At 71.3% G+C, this 23,263-nt stretch overlaps 3 protein-coding genes across 5 annotated transcripts; 2 read left to right on the top strand and 1 right to left on the bottom strand.

Annotated features, from left to right (window-relative positions):
* Nucleotides 1-461: 461 nt before the first annotated feature.
* On the bottom strand, nt 462-11,533 carry B4GALNT1 (beta-1,4-N-acetyl-galactosaminyltransferase 1). Its single transcript, XM_088068888.1, has 12 exons — nt 11,418-11,533; nt 9,154-9,226; nt 8,195-8,402; nt 7,254-7,436; nt 6,902-7,008; nt 6,555-6,592; nt 6,104-6,284; nt 5,674-5,802; nt 4,671-4,858; nt 4,008-4,148; nt 2,629-2,866; nt 462-1,649 (listed from the first exon to the last, which is right to left on the bottom strand). The coding sequence occupies exons 3-12, from the start codon at nt 8,395-8,397 to the stop codon at nt 1,435-1,437; spliced, it is 1,623 nt and encodes a 540-aa protein (XP_087925014.1). The 5' UTR covers nt 8,398-8,402; nt 9,154-9,226; nt 11,418-11,533; the 3' UTR covers nt 462-1,434.
* On the top strand, nt 10,770-17,708 carry OS9 (OS9 endoplasmic reticulum lectin). 3 transcript variants are annotated; one of them, XR_015774777.1, is made up of 15 exons: nt 10,771-10,957; nt 12,212-12,388; nt 12,765-12,828; nt 12,917-12,993; nt 13,076-13,174; nt 13,525-13,726; nt 14,442-14,558; nt 14,689-14,774; nt 14,880-14,916; nt 15,028-15,116; nt 15,191-15,472; nt 15,955-16,411; nt 16,493-16,608; nt 17,287-17,591; nt 17,631-17,681. XR_015774777.1 is itself a non-coding variant. In XM_088068849.1 (14 exons), the coding sequence occupies exons 1-14, from the start codon at nt 10,793-10,795 to the stop codon at nt 17,413-17,415; spliced, it is 2,091 nt and encodes a 696-aa protein (XP_087924975.1). In that variant the 5' UTR covers nt 10,770-10,792; the 3' UTR covers nt 17,416-17,708. The 3 variants fall into 3 exon arrangements, 2 of the variants coding, with proteins under 2 accessions (XP_087924975.1, XP_087924974.1); XM_088068849.1 differs by having other exon boundaries at nt 10,770-10,957; nt 17,293-17,708; XM_088068848.1 differs by having other exon boundaries at nt 17,287-17,708.
* Nucleotides 17,709-18,023: 315 nt separating this feature from the next.
* LOC102104490 (glycoprotein-N-acetylgalactosamine 3-beta-galactosyltransferase 1-like) lies at nt 18,024-20,824 on the top strand. The gene is made up of 5 exons (XM_088068726.1): nt 18,024-18,238; nt 18,517-18,554; nt 18,599-18,802; nt 19,005-19,669; nt 20,567-20,824. The coding sequence occupies exons 1-5, from the start codon at nt 18,024-18,026 to the stop codon at nt 20,822-20,824; spliced, it is 1,380 nt and encodes a 459-aa protein (XP_087924852.1).
* The last annotated feature ends 2,439 nt before the right edge of the window (nt 20,825-23,263 follow it).

The following is a 23,263-nucleotide window of genomic DNA, read 5'->3' as shown; positions in this document are numbered from 1 at the left end:
CACCCACTGGCCACACCCACTGACCACACCCACTGACCACACCCTGACCACACCCACTGATCACACACTGACCACACCCATTGACCACACCCAATCACACCCACTGGCCACACCCACTGACCACACCCACTGACCACACCCACCGGCCACACCCAATCACACCCACTGGCCACACCCACTGACCACACCCATTGACCACACCCACCGGCCACACTCACCGACCACACCCACTGACCACACCCACTGACCACACCCAATCACACCCACTGACCACACCCACCGGCCACACCCACTGGCCACACCCCACACTTCCCTGCAGACCCTTTAGCCCCTCCCATCCCCTGTAGCCCCCCCAGTGGGCGAGGCCTGGGCCTCCCCCTCCCCCCCGGTTTTTGGAAGAAAGAGGCCGATTTCGGGCTGGTTAAAATCTCACCATCCATTGGGTAGAAAAGGGCGGGGCCGCCCCTCCCCCAGCCCCTCCCCCAGCCACCCCGGGGGGTCCTGGGGGGAGGGGCCGAGACTTGGCACAAAAATCCTGGCGGCAGCGCGGGGGAGGGGCTGGACAATAGAAAACTGAGTCAGGGACAACAGGAGGGGGGACCCGATGCCCGGGGGGACCCCGCCACCGCCCCACCCCCAAAGTACAAAAGAGCTAAAAACACCGCGGGGGGGGCGGGGGGGCTCCGGGGACCCCTCGGGCCCGTGGTGGCCCTGGGTGGTGGCACTGGGCGGTGGCCCATGGCAGTGGCCCTGGGGGTGGCCCTGGGGGTGGTCCTGGGGGTGCCCCGCAGGTGGCCAATGGTGGTGGCCCACGGGGCACCGCCGGGAGCAGCCGGTGGTGGTGGCACATGGCATGGGGTGGCCCGTGGGAGGGGTGGCCACCGTACTGATGACCCTTGAGTTGGACCACAGTGGCAGTGGCCCTGGAGCTGGTCACCCTGGGGGTGGCCCTGTGTCACACCAGTGGCAGTGGCCCTGTGGGCACCCGGTGGTGGTGGCCCATGGGGTGGCCCACGAGGGGCAGCCACCGCAGGGGTGCCCCAGGGTTGGCAGCCCTGGGGGTGCCCTGAGGTGGCCGGCAATGGTGGCCCTGGGGGTGTCCTGGGGGTGCCCCAGATGTGGCCGGTGGTCCATGGAGTAGCCCATGGTCGTGGTGGCTCTGGGGACACCGCAGGGGTGGCTGGCAGCAGTGACCCTCGAGGTGGCCCTGTGCCAATGGCCTGGGGCCAGGGGCCCTGGGAGTGATGTCCATGGGGTGTCCCGTGGTCGGTGACCCCGGCGTGGTGGCCCCGTGAGCACCCTGGGGGTGGCCAGTGCTGGCGGCCCATGGGGTGCCCCGGGGGGGAAGGGGGTGTCACTCCCGTGGCACCCCAGTGTCAGCAGCCCTGTGGCACCCCAGGGCTGGCCCGTGGTGGCCGGGGCCGGTGGCCACTCCTAATCGCCGGCCATGCACTTGAAGCGGTTCTTGAAGAAGAAGAGGCGCTGCTTGAGGCGCAGGCTGTCGTCCCGCGCCGCCGGGTACCGGTACCGGTTGTACTGGCGCTCGCCCTCCGAGCGCCGCCACGGCAGCGCCAGCTTGGACGCGTGGTCCACAACCACGTCCTCGCACGAGCCCACGTGCAGCACCCCCAGCCCATCGATGAAGAACTCTGGGGGGGAGAGGGGCGCCCCAAAATGGGCTCAGAGCAGCCCTGGGGTGCCTCACCCCAACTCTGACCCCGTGGGCCCGTGGTGGGGGTCCCTGGAACCCCCCCTTATCTCTGACCCCTGACTTGTGGGGGTCCCTGGAACCCCCCCTTATCTCTGACCCCTGACTTGTGGGGGTCCCCAGCATCCCCTCCACCCCCGCTGCTGCCCCAGGGGTCTCCCTAAGTTCTCTACCAGAGAAATTCCAGTCCCCTCCAGGACTTCCCTCATGATGATCCCCAGGCCCCCCACAGGGCCCCAAGATCCTCCAAGAACTTCCCAGCCCCTCCCGAGCCCTCCAGACCCCCCGGGCCCCCTGCACTGCCCCCTCCCCCACCTTTAGCCGCCCCTCCTCCCCCTTGAGACCCCTGGACACCCCCAGGACTCCTTGATGCCTCCCAGACCCCCGGGGCCCCCTGAGCCCCCCTTTGATCTCAGGACCACCCCCCCCCCACCCCCCCTTCCTGGGAACCCCCCGCCCCCCCCGGGTGCTCCCACTCCTCCTCTGTGTCCTCCTGGGGTGCCCTGCAGCTCCTCCCAGCCCCCCATGAACGCCTGTTTGGGTCCCCCGCCCCTTTTCGGGACCCCAGAACACCCCGGACACCCCGAGGCACTCCCTGCTCCCCTTCCTTGGGACCCTCAGCATGGCCCCCAGGCCATGGACCCCCCCATTCCAGTCCTTCCCTCCCTCCCCCTGGGATCCCCAGGACTCCACATCCCACTCCCCTCCTCCCGGGACCCCCCTCGGCCTGCCCCCAGACCCCTCAAGACCCCCCCTCATCCCCCAGACCCCTCATGACCCTGGGAACCCCCAGGACCCTCCTCGACTGGGACCCCCTTAGACTCACTCCCCCAGACCCCTCAGGACCCCAGGGACCCCCCAGGACCCTCCCACCTCTTCCAGCCCCCCTGTCCCTCCCCCCCGCGCCCCCCGCCCCTCACCGAGAGGCGCCCCGCGGCGCGGGGGGGGGCCGAAGCCCACCTGCCGCACCTTGTCGGTGCGGGCGAGGAAGAAGTTGACGACGCCGTCGGTGACGACGCAGGCGGGGAAGCCGGCGAGGCGGTGGTGGAAGCCGGGCCGGGTCCGCAGGCAGTCGCCCCCCGCGCCGCCCCCCCGCACGCTCAGCCGCTGCCGGTACGTGGTGGTGTAACCCGTGATCTCCCGCACCGCGCCGCCCACCTGCGGGGACCAGCGGGGCGCTGGGGGGGCGGCACCGCGACCCCCGGGACTCCCCGGGACCCCCCGGGACCGCCCGGGACCGCCCACCCCTGGGAAGGGACGGGACGGGGCCGCTGCGCTGGGGCTGCGCCAGCACCTGGGCACCGGGACCCCCTGAACCCCCCCCTGGGCACCGAGACCCCCTGAACCCCCCCCTGGGCACCGGGACCCCCTGAACCCCCCCCTGGGCACCGGGACCCCCTGAACCCCCCCCGGGCACCGGGACCCTCTGAACCCCCCCCTGGGCACCGGGACCCCCTGAACCCCCCCCTGGGCACCGGGACCCCCTGAACCCCCCCTGGGCACCGGGACCCCCTGAACCCCCCCCGGGCACCGGGACCCCCTGAACCCCCAGCTGGGCACCGGGACGCTCTGAACCCCCCCCGGGCACCCCCTGAACCCCCAGCTGGGCACCGGGACCCTCTGAACCCCCAGCTGGGCACCGGGACCCCCCTGAACCTCCCCCCGGGCACCGGGACCCTCTGAACCCCCAGCTGGGCACCGGGACCCCCTGAACCTCCCCCCGGGCACCCCCTGAACCCCCAGCTGGGCACCGGGACCCCCCCGACACCCCCCACATCTCCGTTCTGCGGCACCGGGAGCCTCAGGACCCGTTCAGCTCCCACCGGGGCTCAGGAGCTGCCGCAGTGGGGCTGCACCGAGCCCGGGAACGTCCCCAGGGAACCCCGGTGTCACCACCCCGGGACAGCCGGGACCCCCAGCATCGCCCACCGGGGGACACGGGGACACCGGGACAGGAGGCACCACGAGCACCATCCCAAACCTCGGGGACGCTCTGGCCACCCACTGCCCGCCCGTGCCCGGTGCCAGGTCCGGCCCGGTTCTCTCCAGCGCTGGAACCGGGCGTGGGAGAGAGGCCGCCCTCCCCAGAGCAGGGGGATGCACTGTGGCCCCAGCCCCCCAACGAGCCCTGCCGGTGCCCCCAGCTCCCCCCGCCCCCTCGAGCCCCCCACACCCCCCGTGCCCCCCGTGCCCCCCGTGCCCCCTGTACCCCCCCGTGCCCCCTGTACCCCCCGTGCCCCCTGTACCCCCTGTACCCCCCGTGCCCCCGTGCCCCCCTGTAGCCCCCCGTGCCCCGCACCAGGTCCAGGCTGGTTCTCTCCAGCACATCCACCAGCTTCTCCAGCCGCGTGCGGGGTGTGAAGATGAAGTCATCGTCCACCCACAGCACGTACTTGGTTGTCACCTGCGACACCGCCAGGTTCCTCCCGGCGAACCAGCCCTGCGGGGGCAGTGTGGACCCTCAGCCACCGCACCGACACCCCACGGGTGCCTCCCCTGAGCCCCGTGGCCCTGACAGACCCCCGTGTCCCCCACCCCTGGGGACCAACAGCTCTTCCAGGCCTGGTGTCCCCCCTTCCCTGGGATCCCACAGCCCTGACAGACCCCCCCTGTCCCCCACCCTCCGGAGACCTCGAGCCCTGCCAACCCCCCATGAGCTCCCCGGCTTCCTGCCACCTCTCTCGGGGGTCCCACTGCTCTGACAGGGTTTGCATATCCCCCTTCCCCCAGGGACCCCTGCCCTGCCAGCCCCCCTCCCACACCATGTCCCCCCCCAGAGAACCACAGCCTCATCAGAACCCCAGTGCCCTCCCTCTCTGGGGTCCCACCGCGCTGCCAGACCCTTTTTGGGGACCTCAGCTCCTGTCAGCCCCTCCCAGGTCCCACATATCCCACAGCCCCGTGGCTCTGCCAGGCCCCCCGGAGCCCCGACACCCCCCCGTGTCCCCCTCAGCAGCCCCACCTTGCCGAAGGGCATGAGGTAGTGCTCCAGGTGGGGCCCGGACAGGGGCTCGGGGCGCTGGCTGTCGTCGGCCACCACGATGGTGACGGAGGGGTAGAAGCGGCGGATGCTGGCGATGAGCCCCCGCAGTTTGTCATAGCGCAGGAACGTCTTGGTGGCCACCGTCACCAGGGCCGAGATGTTGTACCCTGGGGGGTGAGGGGAGGCACTGGGAACCTGCACTCAGAGCACTGGGAGCTCTGGGATCCCACACTGGGAGTGCTGGGAGCACTGGGAGCCCACACTGGGAGCACTGGGAGCTCTGGGATCCTGCACTGGGAGGCTGCACTGGGAGTGCTGGGAGCACTGGGTGATCTGGGAGCCCACACTGGGAGCACTGGAAGCTCTGGGATCCCACACTGGGAGTTCTGGGAGCCCGCACTGGGAGTGCTGGGAGCACTGGGAGCCCACACTGGGAGTGCTGGGAGCAGTGGGGGCACGCTGGGGACGCTGGGTACCCTGAGTACTTCCATACTGGGAGCACTGGGAACCCATTCTGGGAACCCACTCTAGGAGTGCTGGACACTTCAGTTCCGGTCACCTGAGCACTGGGAACCCATGCCGGGAGCACCAGTCACCCCAGTACTGGGAGGACTGGGCAGTACTGGGAGCACTGGGACACTCACTGGGAGCACTGAGCACCCACATCGGGAGGACTGGGCTCCCACACTGGAAGGACTGGGACAGTCACCGGGAGCACTGGGAGGGCTGGGTCACTGGTACCGGCAGAACCAGCTGGCTCCAGCACTGGGAGCACTGGGATTCTGGCACTGAGGGCACTGGGAGCACTGGGATTCTGGCACTGAGGGCACTGGGAGCACTGGGAGTCTGATGCTGGGAGCACTGAACACCCACACTGGGAGCACTGGGAGCAGGGATGGGAACACTGGGAGCACTGGGAGCAGGGATGGGAACACTGGGAGCACTGGCAGGGCTGGTTCGGGGTGCAGGGCCCCGTGCTCACCCCCGTCCCCGCTGCTGTCGCTGTCGCCGTCGCTGTCGCCGGGGGTCCCCGGGCCGTACAGGCGGGGGGTGGGCGGGTGCCGGATGCGGATGGCGAAGGCGGCGGAGTGGCCGTCGGTGGAGAACTGCACTGCAGGGCGAGGGGGGGCTGGGGGCGCGGGGAGGAACAACGGGGGGCCGGGGGGAGGCTGGAATCCCCCGGGGGCCACTGGAGGACACCGGGAACAACGGGGACATCGGGGACAATGCGGGCATTGGGGATCCGGGGGGGAGCTGGGGACCCAGGGCACCCAGGGAGGTTTGGGGGTCCGGGGAGCCGCTGGGGGTCCCAGGGGTGCTGGAGCTCCCAGGGGTAACCCGGGGGGACAGCGGGGTTCCCGGGACATTTGGGGGGTGCCGGGGGTCCCGGAATCAGCTCCCCCCGTACCCACCGATGTCGGCGGTGTCGGGGTGGAACTGGGTGTTGGTGTAGGTGACGAACTGCAGCTGCCGGTTCAGGTGGTCCAGGTGGGCGGCGGCCAAGGACAGGTGAGGCTGCCCTTCCCCCCGTAGCGCCACGCCCTCCACCTCGGCCGCCACCGCCAGCGTTCCCAGCGAGGCCGTCAGGTTCACCTGGGGGCGGCACGTCACGGGGGGCCCGGGGGGGGCGCGGCGGGGACCCCCCAGACCGGGGAGGCTGCACACGGGGGGGGAGGGAGCGCGCCGAGCTCTCCCCGGCCCGGTCATCCCCAATGCCCCGCCCACCCGGCAAACCCCGCCCACAAACCGGACAGGCCCCGCCCACAAACCGGACAGGCCCCGCCCATGTCCGACACCCCCCGCCCATTCCGCTCGAGCCACGCCCCCTCCCCAGCCCCTCCCTCGCCCCGCCCTCGCCCTCACCTGGTACCTGTTCCTGGCCGGCGCCTGCAGGCTGAGCCCTGGGGGCCGCGACACGGGGGTGAGGCCCAGAGACCCCCGGAGGGACCCCCGGAGGGACCCCCGGAGGGACCCCCTGCCCTCCCTCCCCCTCAGAGACACCCGGGGATACCCCCTGCGCCCCATCCCCGTGTTCCCCACAGGTGCCGCCCCTTGATCCTGCACCTCCCCCCGGTGCCCGCACCCCCGTTCCCCCCATTCTGTGCCCTCCCCTATTCCCCCCATTTCTGTTCTCCTCCTTGAGCCGGTGCCCCCCACCCCCGTGCCCCACCCGCGCCCCCGGCCCCGCGCTCCCCCCCGCGCCCCCTCACCGGGCACCAGCACCGTCTGCAGCGGCCGCACCTCTACCCCCTGCGCCGGGTACTCCAGAGGGGAGTTGGCCGGGACGATGAGCAGGCGGTCGGCGGGGGTCTGCACCCTGCGGGGGGGGCACCGGGGGTTCAGCCGGGGGTCCCTGGGGAGTCCCACCCTGCTCCGGGACTGCTCGGTCCGGGGCACACACCCCGCCCCCCCCGGGGGTCCCAACCCCCCCCCCCCCCCCCCTCCAGTGCGGAGCCCGGGGTCTCATCCTGCCCCGAGGTGCCCTGGGGGTCTCCCCCGCACCAGAGCCAGGAGCTGCGCTGCCCCGAGCCCCGGGGGTCCCTCCCGCCCCCCTGCACTCACCGGTTCCGGTAATTGCGGTACTCGCGCTCCCGCAGCCGCAGCTGCCGCGGCCGCTCCCCGGGGGCGAAGGCGCTGGCGAAGTCGAGCCCCCCCGGGCCGGGCCCGAAGAGCCGCCGCCGTAGCGGCGGCGCCAGCCCCGCCTCCGCCTCCGCCTCGCACGAGCACCCGTTCCTGGGCAGCAGCCTGTCGCGACAGGGCCTCTGTCACCGACAGCAGCGGCACCGTGACCTGCGGCTGGGCACGGGGACCCGCGAGACCGCCCCGACACCTCCCGTCACTGCCTGTCCCCACCCCGGCACCGCCGCGGGCACCTGCAGACAGCCCCTGCTGCCACCCAGCACAGCCCCGACCCCACCTGGCAGCACCTTTGTCACCCGTCTGCCACCGCCCCTCCCCGGGTGTCCCCAACACCCCACCCTGGGGTGCCCCCACAGCCCCGTCCTGGAGTGCCCTCAGCCCCGAGTAACCCCATTCCTGGGTACCCCCACCCTGTCCTGCCCCAGCCCCGACCCGTGGGTGTCCCCCTGAAGATATCCCCACCTTTGGGTACCCCCACCCCACAGGTGCCACCCCCACGGTGCCAGCCACCCACCCCCATCCCGCGGGTACCCCCCCATCCCCCCGGTTCCCCCATCCCGCGGGGACCCCCCATCCCCCCGGTACCCCCTGCCCCATCCCCCGGGTACCCCCATCCCGCGGGTACCCCCCATCCCCCGGGTACCCCCCCATCCCCCGGGTACCCCCCATCCCCCGGGGACCCCCCCTCCCGCGGGTACCCCCCATCCCCCGGGTACCCCCCATCCCGCGGGTACCCCCCATCCCCCGGGTACCCCGTGCCCCATCCCCCGGGTACCCCCATCCCGCGGGTACCCCCCATCCCCCGGGTACCCCCCATCCCCCGGGTACCCCCATCCCCCGGGTACCCCCTGCCCTGTCCTTACTCCATGACTTCCTCCTTGAGGCGGAAGGGCACGTGAGGGTAGGCGCGGGCGGGGGGGGGCAGAGGGGGTGGGAGCCTCTCGGGGGGGGGGCGGCGCAGGTCCACACTGGGGGGGCCCTTGGGTGCCCAGAGGTGCAGGTAGAGCGCGGCCAGCGAGGCCGAGGCCACCAGCAGCAGGCACAGCGCCCGCTGCGCCCCCCGCATCCTGCCTGGGGGGGGACATCGTCACCCCAGTGCCCCCCAGAACAACACAACACCTCCCAGTGGCACCAGTGCCCAGCGAGGCCAAGGCCAACGGCAGCAGTGCCCAGTGCTCCCAGTGTAACCCAGTGCTCCCAGTGTAACCCAGTGCTCCCAGTGTAACCCAGTGCTCCCAGTGTAACCCAGTGCTCCCAGTAAAACCCAGTGCTCCCAGTATAACCCAGCGCTCCCAGTAAAACCCAGTGCTCCCAGTATAACCCAATGTTCCCAGTGTTCCTTCCCAGTGTAACCCACTGTTCCCAGTGTTCTTTCCCAGTGTAACCCAGTGTTCCTAATGTAACCCACTGTTCCCAGTGTTCCTACCCAGTGGCTCCCAGTGTCCCTCCCGTGCCTCCGGCTGGCACCCAGCATCCCCAGTGCAAACCAGTGCCCACAGCACCTCCCAGTGACACCCAGTGCAAACCAGTGCCGCCAGTACAGCGCACCATCCCTTGATCGCTGCTCTGCCTTCCGGCGATTCCCAGCACTCCCGGCTCCCAGTTTCACCAGTGCAACCCAGAGTTCTGTCCAGTGCCCACCCCCGATCCTCCGTTCTGCTGTGCTCGCTTGGCACCTCCTCCATCCCGCCCCCAGTGCTTCCAGCGCTCCCAGTGCTCCCAGTTCCGCCAGTGCTCCCAGTGCTCCCAGCGCTCCCAGTGTTCTCAGAGCTTCCAGCACTCCCAGTTCCCCCAGTGCTCCCAGCGCTCCCGTTGCCCTCACCTCGGGGTGGGCGCAGGTCCCAGCGAGGGGGGCTCAGCCGACACTCATGGCTCTGCCCCCCCACAGCACCGGCCTGGGGACACGGGGACAGTGTCAGGAGGGTCCCGCACCCACCCCCGGTATCCCCCGCCGTCCTGCGCCCCCGCCCCGGCTCCCCCAGACCCCCGGGATGTGGCTGCAGCCGGGGGACGCCCCAGACCTCCCCAGGGGCTCTCCCCCAGGGTGAGGGGCTCAGGCAAAGCGGGGCTCGGGGGAGACGTCACGTCGGGGGGGGCTGGGGGTGCTTGGGGGGCACGGGGGGGGGCAGGGGGGGGACTGGGAGGTGGTGGGGGGAGGCTCGGGGGGCTGGGAGGGGCGGGAGGCGCGAGGATGCGGAGGGAGGGGGCCTGGGAGTGTCCGGGCGGCGGGGGGAGGGGGCGTAGGGATGGAAGATGCGGGGGATGCTGGGGGGGCCGGAGGGTTTCGGGGGGGCCCGGCGGCCCTGGGGGTGCCACGGGACGCGGGGAGGTGGGGATTCTGGGGGGAAAGGCGGCGATGTCGCAGCCGCGGGGCAGTGGCAGGTGCCATCCCTCGTCGCGACAGCCGCGACAAGAGCGGCCCCGGCCCTACCTGGCTCCGCTGGCGGGTCCCGGCGCTCCGCGGCCGCAAGCGGCACCGGCACCGGAGCGGGCGGCGAGGGCGCCCCCGGCGGCCCCGGTGTGGAACGGCACCGCCGCAGCCCCGGGAGGGGCGGGGCGAGGCTGCGGGGGGAAAGGCGGAGTGGGGGGTGCAAAAAGCGGGGAGGGGCAGGCGGCGGGCGCCACCGAGGCCTCCGGCCTGCCCGGGGGCGGGCCTGTGAGGGGGGGAACAGGGTCAGCCCCCCCGGCGCGGGTGCCACGGGCCGCGCTTTGTGCCCACGCGTGGGGCGCACAACGGCCCCATTGAGCGGGGGAGCGGGGGGGCACGGGCTGAGCTCTGCCGGGACCGGGAGGGGGCGGGGAGCGGAACCGGGGGGGCTGCGGAGCCGGGGGGGCTGGGGAAGCTCGGGGTGATGCCAGGCGGTTCAGGGAATGCTGAGGGGTCCGTGGGGGGGACTGAGGGGTCCCGAGGGGCGCTGCGGGGAGGTTTGGGCGGGGTCAGGAGGACACCGGGGGAGCAGAGGGGCACCAGGTGCCGCGGGGATGGGGCAGGGAGGAGGCTGCAGGCGGCCCCGCTCGCTCGGGGTCCCACGCGCGCCCCTCACCGTGGGCCGGGGCCTCCCCCAGGAGCGGCGCCGGGTCCCCCCTCCCGGCTCCGGTAATCACGTGACGCCCCAGAGATGCTCCGTGCCCTCCACCAATCAGCGCGCGGGGATCGCCTGCATCCCGCTCGGCCAATGGGGAACCTCCAGGCGCTACGTCATCGCGGTCGGCCGCGCCCCGCCTCGCCATTGGCTGCTCCCCGCGCTGGCTCCGGCCAATCGCCGCCGTCCCCGGCCTCGCAACCACCTCGCCCCCGCGGCCTCACAACCGGTGGCGTCATCGCCGCCCGCCGACCAATCAGAGACGTGCTTGCCATTGACAGGCAGGTGAAGAAGCCAATCGGGATCCAAAGCAGCGGGGCCGGGGCGGGCGCGGGGAGGTGCGGGCGGAAGCGGAAGCGGCGGCGGCGGCGGGGGAAGATGGCGGCGCGGCGGGGCCCGGGGCCGGTGGCGGTGCTGGCACTGCTGGCGCTGCTTGGCTCGGGGTGGCCCCTCCGTGGGGCCCGAGCCGCGCTCAACCTGCAGGAGCTCAGCGAGCTCAAGTACGGCCTCGAGATCCTGGCCGAGCCCGTGCTGGCCGGGCAGGTGCGCCGCGGCACCGGGGCCAACGGCTGGGGGTCGGGAGGCGGGCGGCGTCATGGGGGCCCTACCGGGACCGGCGCACCGGCCATGGGGCTGCCGAGGAGGGGGGCACCGGCGGCGGGTCAGGAATGCGGCCCGGGGGGTCCCACGGGCACCGGGAGCCCCTGTCCGAGGGCGTTCCGGGGCGGGGCAGCGGTCAGGGCCGGTGCCGGGCCCGGGGCACCGGCCCGCGCTCCCGACTGGGGCTCGTTCGGGGGCCGGGGGCCCGGACCGGGGGCTGCTGGGGAGTGGAAGGTGGCCGGGGGTTCCCTACAGGGCCCAGGGACACCGAGCCAGGGGCAGGAACGCTGATCCGGGGCACCGGCCCGGGCGGGTCCTGCGGGGTCCCGGGGGGATCCTGGCCGGGATCGGCGGAGCTGGGGGGGACACGGGGATGGGGGGGGGGACACTGGGGGATCCGTACCTGCCTCGCTGAGCAGCTCCGCGGGGCCAGCCGGGCCCGGGCTCCCGGGGGGACCGTGACCCCCGGAGCTCGTGGGGCCCGGGCGCTGCTGCTGCCGGTGTTCGTGGGCGGCCGGGCCGGATGTGGCTCGGGGAGTGGCAGGGGAGGGGACTCGCTTCGTGTTTTGGGTTCCCCAAATTGGACGGGGAGGGGACGCCCCGCCCGCAGCTGCTGCCGGGTTTCTGTCCCTGGGGCTCCCTGGGGCTCCTCGAGCTGTGGGGCACCCGAGGGTTTGAGGGGTGGTCCCGAGCCCCCTGCAGCTGCGGGGGACAGTGACAGTCCCGTCCCTCCTGTGTCCCGGGCAGTGACAGTCCCGTGTCCCCCCTGTCCCCCGGGCTGTGACAGTCCCGTGTCCCCCCTGTCCCCCGGGCAGTGACAGTCCCGTGTCCCCCCTGTCCCCCCCGCCGTGACAGTCCCGTGTCCCCCCTGTCCCCCGGGCAGTGACAGTCCCGTGTCCCCCCTGTCCCCCGGGCAGTGACAGTCCCGTGTCCCCCCTGTCCCCCGGGCTGTGACAGGGCCGAGGCTGCGGTTTGCCCGGGCCCCGGGGGGGATGGGCTGGGGGGTTCTGTCCCGTCCCACCGGGGCTGGAGGGACACGGGGGGGGCTGTGAGATCTCTGGGGGGCTGTGGGGTCCCGGGGGGGGCTGTGGGGTCCCGGGGGCTGCTGTGGGCTCCCGAGGGGGGCTGTGGGGTCCCGGGGGGGGCTGTGGGCTCCCGGGGGGTGCCCAGCGCTCTGACAGCCCCCTGGCCCCCCAGCACCAGGCCGCGGATGTGGTGACAGTGGCCTCGAGGTTCAAGCAGCGCTACGAGTGCCGCCTGCCCCCCGCGGCCGTGGGGCCCCCCCCCGGCCCCCCGCGGGACCCCCGGCTCTACATCGGCTCCGGCGTGGCCGAGCTGCTGCGACCCATGGGGACAGCGCCCTGTCTGCTCAAGGTGGCACCGCGGGGACACGGGGGGTGGCAGGAGGACACGGGGGGTGTCAGGGGGACACGGGGAGTCACGGGGGGTGGCGGGGGGACACAGGAGGTGTCAGGGGACACGGGGGGTGTCAGGAGACTCGAGGGGTGGCAGGGGGACACGGGGGGTGTCAGGAGACTCGAGGGGTGGCAGGGGGACACGGGGGGTGGCAGGAGACTCGAGGGGTGGCAGGGGGACACGGGGGGTGTCAGGAGACTCGAGGGGTGGCAGGGGGACACGGGGGGGTGTCAGGAGACTCGAGGGGTGGCAGGGGGACACGGGGGGTGTCAGGAGACTCGAGGGGTGGCAGGGGGACACCCCCAGCCTCACCCAGGGACTCTGCTCTTCCCAGACCAAGGACTGGTGGACGTACGAGTTCTGCTACGGGAGGCACATCCAGCAGTACCACCTGGAAGGTGACCGTGGGGACAGGGGAGGGGACAGAGGGGCCCAGGTGAGCCCCACCCCACCAATGTCTGCCCTCTGTGTCCCCACTCCCCACAGAGTCTGAGATCAAGGGTGACATCCTCGTCCTCGGCTATTACCAGTCCGCCTTTGACTGGGACGACGAGACAGCCAAGGTCCGTGTGCCCCCCACCCTGGGGACAGGGACAGGGACAGGGCTGTTCCCGTGCCCACCCCGCGCTCCTCCCGTCCCTCCAGGCCTCCAAGCAGCACCAGCTGAGGCGGTACCACAGCCAGAGCTACGTCAACGGCTCCCGCTGCGACCTCACCGGGCGCGCCCGCGAGGCCGAGGTTCGGGTAAGGACGGGGGACACTGCAGGGCACAGGGACACTGCAGGGCACAGGGAGGGGACACTGCAGGGCACAGGGAGGGGACACTGCAGGGCACAGGGACACTGCAGGGCACAGGGAGGGGACACTGCAGGGCACAGGGACACTGCAGGGCACAGGGACACTGCAGGGCACAGGGAGGGGACACTGCAGGGCACAGGGGACACTGCAGGGCACAGGGAGGGGACACTGCAGGGCACAGGGGACACTGCAGGGCACAGGGGACACTGCAGGGCACAGGGGACACTGCAGGGCACAGGGGACACCGGGAGGCACCCGAGGGAAGGCCAGGGTGTCACCCAGGCCCGTGCCCACAGTTCCTGTGTGAGGAGGGTGCCGGGGACTACATCGCCCGCGTGGACGAGCCGCAGTCGTGCTCGTACGTGCTGACGGTGCACACGACGCGCATCTGCCACCACCCGTTCCTGCGGCCGGCCCCGGGGCTGGCCCCGCAGCCCATCCGCTGCCAGCCCGCCCTGTCCCCTGCCCAGTACGTGCAGTACGTGCGTGCCCAAGTCTGTGAGTATCGGGGAGCCCTGGCAGGGCGTGGGGCTGTGGTGTGGGGCTGGCACTGTCCTTTTCACCATGGGGCTGGCACTGTCCCCTCCATCCCGGGGCTGGCACTGTCCCCTTCACCCTGGGGCTGGCACTGTCCCCTCCATCCCGGGGCTGGCACTGTCCCCTTCACCCTGGGGCTGGCACTGTCCCCTTCACCCTGGGGCTGGCACTGTCCTTTTCACCATGGGGCTGGCACTGTCCTTTTCACCATGGGGCTGGCACTGTCCTTTTCACCCTGGGGCTGGCACTGTCCCCTTCACCCTGGGGCTGGCACTGTCCCCTTCACCCTGGGGCTGGCACTGTCCCCTTCACCCTGGGGCTGGCACTGTCCTTTTCACCATGGGGCTGGCACTGTCCTTTTCACCATGGGGCTGGCACTGTCCCCTTCACCCTGGGGCTGGCACTGTCCTTTTCACCATGGGGCTGGCACTGTCCTTTTCACCATGGGGCTGGCACTGTCCCCTTCACCCTGGGGCTGGCACTGTCCCCTTCACCCTGGGGCTGGCACTGTCCCCTCCATCCCGGGGCTGGCACTGTCGCCTTCCTGGTGCTGTCCCCTCTGTGCCAGGGCTGGCCGTGTCCCCTCTGACACAGGACTGCCGTGGGCCCCTGCAGCGTGGAGCTGGGCCTGTCCCCCCACGGCTGTGCTGTCACTGTCCCTGTCCCGTGTCCCCAGCTGACACCAAGCGGAAGGTGGAGGAGATCTCGGAGGAGCTGCGGACGCTGGACACGCGCCTGTGGAGTGACAGGGACAGCGAGCCCCCCTCACAGACCCCTGAGGGCAGCCAGGCTGGTATGGCCCCTGTCCCCACCTCACGGCCTGTGTCCCCTGTCCCTCTGGGACCTCTGGCCAGGCTGTGGGCTTGAAGCTCCCAGGGCCAGGCAGGTCCCCCCTGTGGCAGCTGTGTCCCCCCCTGTGCCAGGGAACCAGCCAGACCCAGCCCAGGATGTGACAGTTGGGGACCAGGAGGCCACAGTCACAGCCAGCGACCAGCGGGACAGCACCAGGGTGAGTCCCATTGGCCCTGGGGACATTCTGGGGGTCTTGGGGTGGGTTGGGGTCACTTTCTGGGGGATTTAGAGTCCTGCTCCATCCCCTGTCTCCTCCCTGCAGGAGCCATCCCCGAGGGCAGCTGGCGGCCGGGCAGCTGGTGAGTCCTGGGGTGCCCACCCCATGTCACCTCCATGCCCACCCTGTGTCCCCCATGTCCCCCCTGCACCCCCCTGTCACTCCCAGCCCGCTGTTCTGGGTTCCCTCGTAGATCCACGGAAGAAAATCCACTTCAAGGTGATCCGGAGCCCTGGGGACTTGCTGCAGTTCATCGAGGAGCTGAAGGAGACCACCAGGAAGGTGGGGACCTCCCCCTTGCCCCTTGGGCCTCTCCGTGCCTCAGTTTCCCTCTGAGCCCCTAACCACTGCCTCAGGCCAAGAAGAAGGCGAGCGAGGAGGAGGAGGCAGCGGCGAAATCTCCCCCGGCCCCGCCTGGCCCCGCAGAGCCCCCCAACCCCGAGGCACCGCCTGACCCCGAGGCCTCCCCCACGGGGGTGGAGGAGGAGGACAGGGAGGAGGAGGAGGATGAGGAGGAGGAGGAGGAGGCAGGGCCACTGCTGGCGGGGCTGGAGCTGCTGCCACGGGAGCAGGTGGCGAGGCTGAAGGAGGAGGTGAAGAGCCAGATGGAGCAGGAGTTCGACAGCATCATCAGCGAGGTGGGGACCCTTGGCCAGGCTGGGATCCCCAGAGGGGCACTGGGACCCCTCTGGCCGGACGCTGTAGCCACACTTGGGGGTCCCTGGTGGGGATGAGACCCTCTGGCCAGGCTGGGGCTGCCCAGGCAGCGATGGGGGAGCCCCCAGCCGGATTGCACCGTGGCCTCCAGTTGGGTTGGCTGCCCCTAGCAGCACTGGGGTCCCCCTGCTTGCTGTGGGGACACCCTGTCCACACCAGGGAGCCCCTGACCATGCTGGGAACCCCTCCCCGCTATGCTGGGGACCCCCTCACTGCACTGGGACTCGCCTGGCTGGGCTGGGGAGCCCCTGGGACGGTTGGGACACCTCGGCTGTGCTGGGGGCCCTGTGGCTGGGCAAAGATGGGGACAGGCTGAGGACACCCTTTGTGGGCCAGGGAGCCCCCAGCTGCTCTGGGCACCTGCTGGCCACGCTGGGGAAGCCACCTTTAACCCCTCTTGCAGGTAGAGGATGAGTTGGAGACCGAGGGGCTGAAGGGGGAGTTTGACCGGACCCGCGCAACGCGAACCCTTGCGTCCACCCTGACGCGGCTGATGGACCGGCTGGACAGGGCTGACCCCCAGCACGAGCTCCCCGAGCCCCACCACGACCCTCCCGGGCCCCCCCCCGCTCCCGGGGGGCACAGAGAGGAGGAGGAGGAGGAGGAGGAGGAGGAGGAGGAGGAGGGGGGAGCAGCGAGGAAGGGCAGCCCCAGGCTCCCCAAGGACGGGCGGGTGCGGGTGCGGATGAGCAGGGTCGGGAACCGCGAGGTGCCCCAGGACCGGGAGCCTTCCCAGGGCAAGCAGGAGCCTCTCCAGGAGGATCAGGAGCCCCCCCGGGAAAACCAGAGCCCCCCACAGCTGCCGCAGGTGGAGAACGAGGTGCGGGAGTTGCTGGCCAAGGAAGGGCTGCGGGCTGAAGGTAGGGAGGGGTCCGGGCGGGGGAGGCAGCCGGGGGGAGCCCCCCCCTCCCCCAGATCAACCCCCAGGGTCCCCTCCCCAGGGAAGATCGAGATCAAGATCGTGACGGCGTCGTCGGGGGGCGAGGAGGAGGAGGCGGCGCAGTGGCTGTCGGAGGAAGATTCCCGGAGCCTGAAGGAGATTTTCCTCAGCATCCTGGTGCGGGGGCCATGGGGGCTGGGGCTCGGGGCTCGGGGAGCTGCTGATGGTGGGGGAAAGCAGGGACACGGCTGAGGTGCAGGAAACTGAAACGGGCTGGAAGTGGGGCAGGGCAGGGCTGGGGAAAGAGGGGCTGAGGGATGGGGGGGCATCACTGAGGAGGGGGGGACACACTGAGGTGGAGAGGCAGGGGCAGGACACGGGCACGGGGGGAACTGGGGAGGGAAAAGTGGGGTACGGGGAAATAGTGAGGGGAGGGGGCAGTGAGGGGAGGGGGGCAGTGAGGGGAGGGGGCAGTGAGGGGAGGGGGGCACTGAGGGGAGGGGGGCACTGAGGGGAGGGGGCACTCAGGGAAGGGGGGCAGTGAGGGGAGGGGGCAGTGAGGGGAGGGGGGCAGTGAGGGGAGGGGGCACTGAGGGGAGGGGGCAGTGAGGGGAGGGGGCACTCAGGGAAGGGGGGCAGTGAGGGGAGGGGGCAGTGAGGGAGGGGGGCACTGAGGGGAGGGGGGGCAGTGAGGGGAGGGGGCAGTGAGGGGAGGGGGGCACTGAGGGAAGGGGGGCACTGAGGGAGGGGGCAGTGAGGGGAGGGGGCAGTGAGGGGAGGGGGCACTCAGGGAAGGGGGGCACTCAGGGAAGGGGGACACTGAGGGGAGGGGGGCACTGCTCTGTTCCCCCCTAGGTGCAGGGCACAGAGGAGGCGCAGAAGGAGCGGCGGCGGCAGCAGGCACTGGAGGACAATTATCGCTTCGTGTGGGGGGGCCGCGAGGAGCCCCCTCCCCCCGCTGACTCTGAGGACCAAGACTTCTGATCCCCCAAATTCCGCTCCCTTAAATCTTGAATGTCCCCCCAGAATTGTGGCTCTCTCCCTGCTGTGGGACTGGGCACGGGACACCGTGAGACCTTTGGTGTCCCCCACCCAGGAGGGACCCGCCCTCTTTGGGGGAGGTTTCTGTGACCCCCGGGGGTCCTGCCCTGCTGGGGGAGGTCCCTGTGACCCCCGGGGGTCCTGCCCTGCTGGGGGAGGTTTCTGTGACCCCCGGGGGTCCTGCCCTGCCGTCGGGTGCGTTTGTGACACGGATGAACTGGGGGGGGGGAGGAATGGCCGTGATTTAGGGGGTGGGAGGGTTGGGGGAGGGGGGGTTTGGTTGGGTGGGGGGGTCCTGTTGTCACTGGAGCCAATCGTGCTCCCCCCGGGCCGGGGGGTTCACTCTCTCATAATGAGATGGAACGAAGTCGTTCGGCCTCTTCGCCCCCCCCTTTTTATCAATAAACCGAGGTCACCCCGGGCTGTGTCTGTGTTCCCCCGGTCCCGGGGTCCCGGGGATCGCCCCCCGAGAATTGCAGTGGGGGCGGGGCCGTGGCCACGGCAGCCAATCAGAATCAGGGCGGGGCCAGGGGCTCGCCCGGCCTCGGCCAATGGGAGCGCGGGGGGCGGGGAACGCGGAGCCCCCGGGACCCCCGAACGGGCCGGGACCACCGGCACAGCCCTCGGGGACAGCACCGACGGGACCCGCGGAACCCAGCAGGGCCCCCAGGGCGAGCAGAGCCACCAGGATCCCCAAACCAGCCAGGATCCAGGGGCCGACTGAGACCGTGGGACCCCCGGAGCGAGCCGGGACCCCCGGCACCAGGTGAGGCCGCAGCCGGCACCCCCTGTAGCACAACTCCCCACCTGCCCCCCCGTGCTGCGCTCCCCCCGTCCCGACCTCCCACCACAAGGGGTGAGGATGATCCAGGGTGGGGGGAGCTGATGTTCTGTGTCACCCACCCTGAGCCCCCAGACACCCCTCGGATCTGGGGCGCCCGGCGCGGGGAGCCATTACTGTCCCGTGGGTGTCACCCTCGGTGTGTGTCACTCCCCCTTCCCTGGGTCCTGTTCCCCCCGGGCTTTACCCCGCGGCCCCCCCAGCTGGCGGCAGTGGCGGATCAGGCTGCAGCGGCTGAGGGGTGACAGGGGGGTGTCCCCACTGACCCCCCCATACACAAGCCAGGTGTCCCCATGCTGCTCGTGAGCCTGCAGAGCACGTGGCTGCCTTTCCACGGGGGCGTCTTGGTGGGCTTCATCACCACTTTCCTCCTCCTGCACGGCCTCCTGCTGCCCCAGCCTGTGCCTGCCCCCAGCCGGGACCCCCGGGCGGCCAATGACCCCCCCGGGGCCCCGGTGCTCTACGGCGTGGCCCCATCGGACGCTGCAGGTGGGCGCTGCTGCCATGGCAGGTGGCACTGGCTGGGGACATGGGGGACTCTGGTGGGATCGGGCTGGCAGGAGAACGCGGGGGGACCTCACTCCCTGTGTCTGCTCCATTTGTTGGGGGACGGTGACCAGACCCCGACTGCGGCAGCGCGGGGACCTCGGGGGTCTCTGCTCCGCGGTCAGCGCGGCCCCTTCTCCCGCAGGCGAGGACGCGGGGGTGGCGCGGGGGCTGTTCCAGCGGGTCCGGGTGCTGTGCTGGGTGCTGACGGCACCCCAGAACCTGGAGAGCAGAGCCCGGTACGTGCGGGACACTTGGGCGCGGCGCTGCAACGTGGCCGTGTTCGTGAGCTCCGAGCCCGCCCCGCATTTCCCGGCCGTGGGGCTGGGGGTGGCCGAGGGCCGGGGGCAGCTCTACTGGAAAACCATCCGGGCTCTCCAGTACGTGCACCGGCAGCACCGCGCCAGCGCCGACTGGTTCCTCAAGGCGGACGACGACACCTTCGTGGTGCTGGACAACCTGCGCTGGCTGCTGGCCGCGCACCCGCCCCAGCGGCCCCTCTACTTCGGGAAGCGTTTCCGACCCTTCACCCGCCAGGGCTACATGAGCGGGGGCGCCGGCTACGTGCTCAGCCGGGGGGCGCTGGCCCGAGTGGCCACCGCTTTCACCCGCGGCACCTGCGGCCACACCGGCCCCGAGGAGGACGTGGCGCTGGGGCAGTGTCTGGAGCGGCTGGGGGTGGCCGTGGGGGATTCACGGGACACGTGGGGCCGGGAGACGTTCCACCCCTTCCCCCCCGAGATCCACCTCACCCACCGCTTCGCCCGGGACTTCTGGTACCAGCGTTACTGCTGGTACCCCGTCGTGGAGGTGGGTCACAGCCCGGGACCACCAGCCAAGGGGTCACCCTGCCACTGTCCGCTCTGGGGTGGTTGTACCCCCCCATGCATGGCCAGAACCCCCCAGGTGTATCCTCAGGAGCCCCACACGTGGCCACTGTCACCCTGTGAGTGGCCACAGCTCTCTTTGGGTGTCACCTTCCCCCACGGTCTGCGGCTGTAAGCGCTCCACACGCAACCACGGACCGCTTGTGCGGCTCCTGTGTCCCCACCGCGTGTGGCCGTGACCCCCCTTGCGTGTCCCTGGCCACCTCCCATGGCCGTGACAGCCTCGAGGTGCAGCCACGTGTCACCCCCATGCCTGGCTGTCATGTTTTGCCATCACGGCCGTGGCATCGCCTCCCAAATCCCGGTGAGGTCCCGAGCCATGGCCAGGATGCTCCTACACTGTGTGTACTGTGCACTGTGTAGCTACACAGCCGCTGCGTGTGGCTACCGTGTCCCCCACGTGCGGCCACCGTGTCCCCCACGTGTGGCCACCGTGTCCCCCACGTGCGGCCACCGTGTCCCCCACGTGCGGCCACCGTGTCCCCCACGTGCGGCCACCGTGTCCTCTCTCACGTGTGGCCGCAGGTCCCCCATGTGTGACCACAGTGGCCTCGATCTTCCCAGCGCAGCCGTGATCCCCCTGCCATGGCCATGGCCCCCAGCACGTTCCCCCCATGTGTGACTGTGGTCCCTCTGCCCAAAATGCAGCCATGGTGTCCCCCTGTCACCCCGGTCCCCTCCACGTCCCCTCCCCCTGCTCAGAGGCTGTGGTGATCAGGGGCAGCCTCCAGCCCCCTTCCCCATCCTGCTCTGCAGCACCGATGGGGTGGGGGGCACTGGGTGCTCAGTGCCTCCCCCCAGCCCCCCTCTGTCCCCCCAGGGTCCCCGGTGCTGCTCAGACCTGGCCGTGTCCTTTCACTACGTGCCGGGGGAGGAGATGTACACGCTGGAGTACCTGAGCCAGCGCCTGCGCCCCTACGGCTACAGACCCCGCTACCGGCCCCCCCTGAGCCTCCCCGCGGCCCCAAACGCCACCGGGACCCCCGCGGGCCCCAACGCCCCCCGGAGCCAGCCAGGTCCCCGAGCACCCAAAGCCCCCAAGCCCTGCCCCTCCCCTTCCTGGTCCCCTCTGCGGTGAAGCTTTGGGGGTTTCCTAAAGTGGGGTGCACCCAGGGGAGGGGAGGCCGCCCCCATCGCTCCATTCCTGCCCTGGGACCCCAAATACCCTGAGCCCACCCCGTGTCCTGCCCCCACCCCAACCCCCCTTCCCCGGCGGACTCGCGTGGCCCTAATTAGTGGCTGTTAATGAGCTTTGCGGGGATTGGATGGCCCTGATCCGGGGGTGCTGGGGCGGGGCACCGCGGGACGGGGGCCTGGGGGCTTTGGGGGGCCCCGGGGAGGGATCGAAGGTGTTTAAGCGAGACACGGGCAAGGGGGAGGATGGAAAGGGCCAGTCGAGGGGGGCTGTGGGTGATGGCACCCAGACAGGACCCCAAGATGGGGGACAGTGCAAGGCCTCTCTGTGGGGATTGTCCCCTCTTGTCCCCTCCTGTCCCCTGTGCCCACCTCTGGGTCCGAGGTGGCTGTGACCTCACTCACCGTGTGACCCTGCCGGCCCCCCATTTGAGGCCGTGCCCCCCCTCAGGGTGCCCCCCATGGTGACAGTGGTCCCCGCATGACCCCCCCTGTCTCCCCCCGGCCTCCCACTGACCCCGTGGCAGCCCCCCCCCCTCCACGGGCTCTGCCCCCCCAGTCACATTCCCCCCGGGTTCCCTGGAACCCCCCAGGTGATTGCCCCAATTCCTGGGGCGGTCAGTGGCCACAGAGGGGAATTCTGGGGGTCGGGAACAGCGGAGGGGGGACGGTGCCCCCCGAGGTGGGGAGTGAAGGAGGCTCCGTATTTGGGGGTCCCTACAGTGGGGTGCACAGGGGGGGAGGGGGGAGGGGGCAGGGCAGCCACGCCTCATTCCTGCCCTGGGACCCCAAATGCCCTGAGATTCCCCCATCTCCCACGCCCCCCATGCGGACCCTCGTGGCCTAATTAGCAGCTATTAATGAGCTTTGCAGGGATATGACGGCCTTGATCCGGGGGGCGCGGGGGGGCAAAGCGGGGCTGAGGGCTTTGGGGGACCCGGGGGTCTCAGCAGAGCACACAAGTGGGGGGGGGGGGGGGCATTGGCACGCTGGGGAAGCCCTGGGGGTCTGTGAGTGGTGGGACCCCACGGTGGGGGAGAGTCGGGGACAGAAGGACAGGGGACAGGGGGAAAGGGGGGGACAGGGGAAAAGGGGGACAGGGGGACAGGGGGGACGGGGGGGACAGAAGGACAGGGGGACAGGGGACAGAGGGACAGGGGGACTGAGGGACAGGGGACAGGGGACAGGGGGCGGGGGACAGGTAGACAGAGGGACAGGGAGCAGAGGGACAGGGAGCAGGGGGACAGAGGGACAGGGGACGGGGGACAGCGGGACGGGGCAGGTGGACAGGGGGCAGGGGGACAGCCTCTGAGCTGGAGACCAGGAGGGACCCTGCAGCTGTGGGAGCCTCTGAGCTGGTGGCAGTGGAGGGACAGGGGGGCTGGGGACACCTCTGGGACCGTCCGGGTGGTGATGGGAGCACGGGGCTGGAGACGAGGAGGGGACAATGAGGGTGGGGGTGCAGCTGCCGGACGGGATGCCCGATTTTGGTACCCCTGTGTCCCTGCCCCGCTCCTTGTCCCCGCACAAAGCCCCCCCACCCCGGCCCGACCCCTCCCGTGGGTCCCCTCCCCATCGGCCGCTGTCCAGGGGCTGCAGCCGGGCGGGCTCGGCTCAGCAGTCCCGCAGGCCACGCCCACCTAGCGCCACACCCCGCTAAGCCACGCCCACACATCGGGCACCGCCCACCACCATCGCTGTCAAAGCCACACCCACCTAATTTGCATACATATACCGCCTGCCTATCAAACCCCGCCCTTGTGTGATCTAACAGCCGATTAACCACGCCCTCTTATTTGCATATGAGCTGCCGCACTCAGGTCACCGCCCCCTCAGTGGCCCCGCCCACCTAATTACCATTCTCGCCCCGCCCACTCCTGTGGTGCCCCACCCCCAGAGCCCGCCCCCGCCGGTCGGTTCCGGTCAGTGCAGGGAGCCGGTGACCGGCCGGAGCCTCAGCCTCTCCCCGGTGTCCCCCCGTGTCCTCCCCGGTGTCCCCCCGTGTCCCCCGGTGTCCCCCCGTGTCCCCCCAGTGTCCCCCGGTGTCCCCCCCGTGTCCCCCCGTGTCCCCCGGTCTCCCCCGAGCCGTGCGCGAGGCCGGACCCCGCCCTTCTCCAGCGCCCTGGGTTCCCCCGCCTGTCACTCCTTGTCACCCATCCCCTCGTCCCCCGGGCCCAGTGAGCCCCATCCCCCCGTGATGCCCCTACTCCGTGTCCCCCCGGTGTCCCCTCGTGTCACCCCCCTCTCCGTGCCCCCTGCCCGCTGCGTCCCCCGTGTCCCCCGTGCCCCCTTCCCCCCCAGTGCCCCCCCCGTGTCCCCCGTATCCCCCGTGTCCCCCGTGTCCACCGTGTCCCCCCGTGCCCCCCGTGTCCCCCGTGTCCCC

The sequence above is a fragment of the Pseudopodoces humilis genome, chromosome 32 (assembly GCF_049639895.1).
Source record: "Pseudopodoces humilis isolate 2021_Gansu_Grassland_sample_001 chromosome 32, ASM4963989v1, whole genome shotgun sequence".
NCBI classification, from domain to species: domain Eukaryota; kingdom Metazoa; phylum Chordata; class Aves; order Passeriformes; family Paridae; genus Pseudopodoces; species Pseudopodoces humilis.
This window is presented reverse-complemented; position numbering and strand designations above follow the sequence as displayed.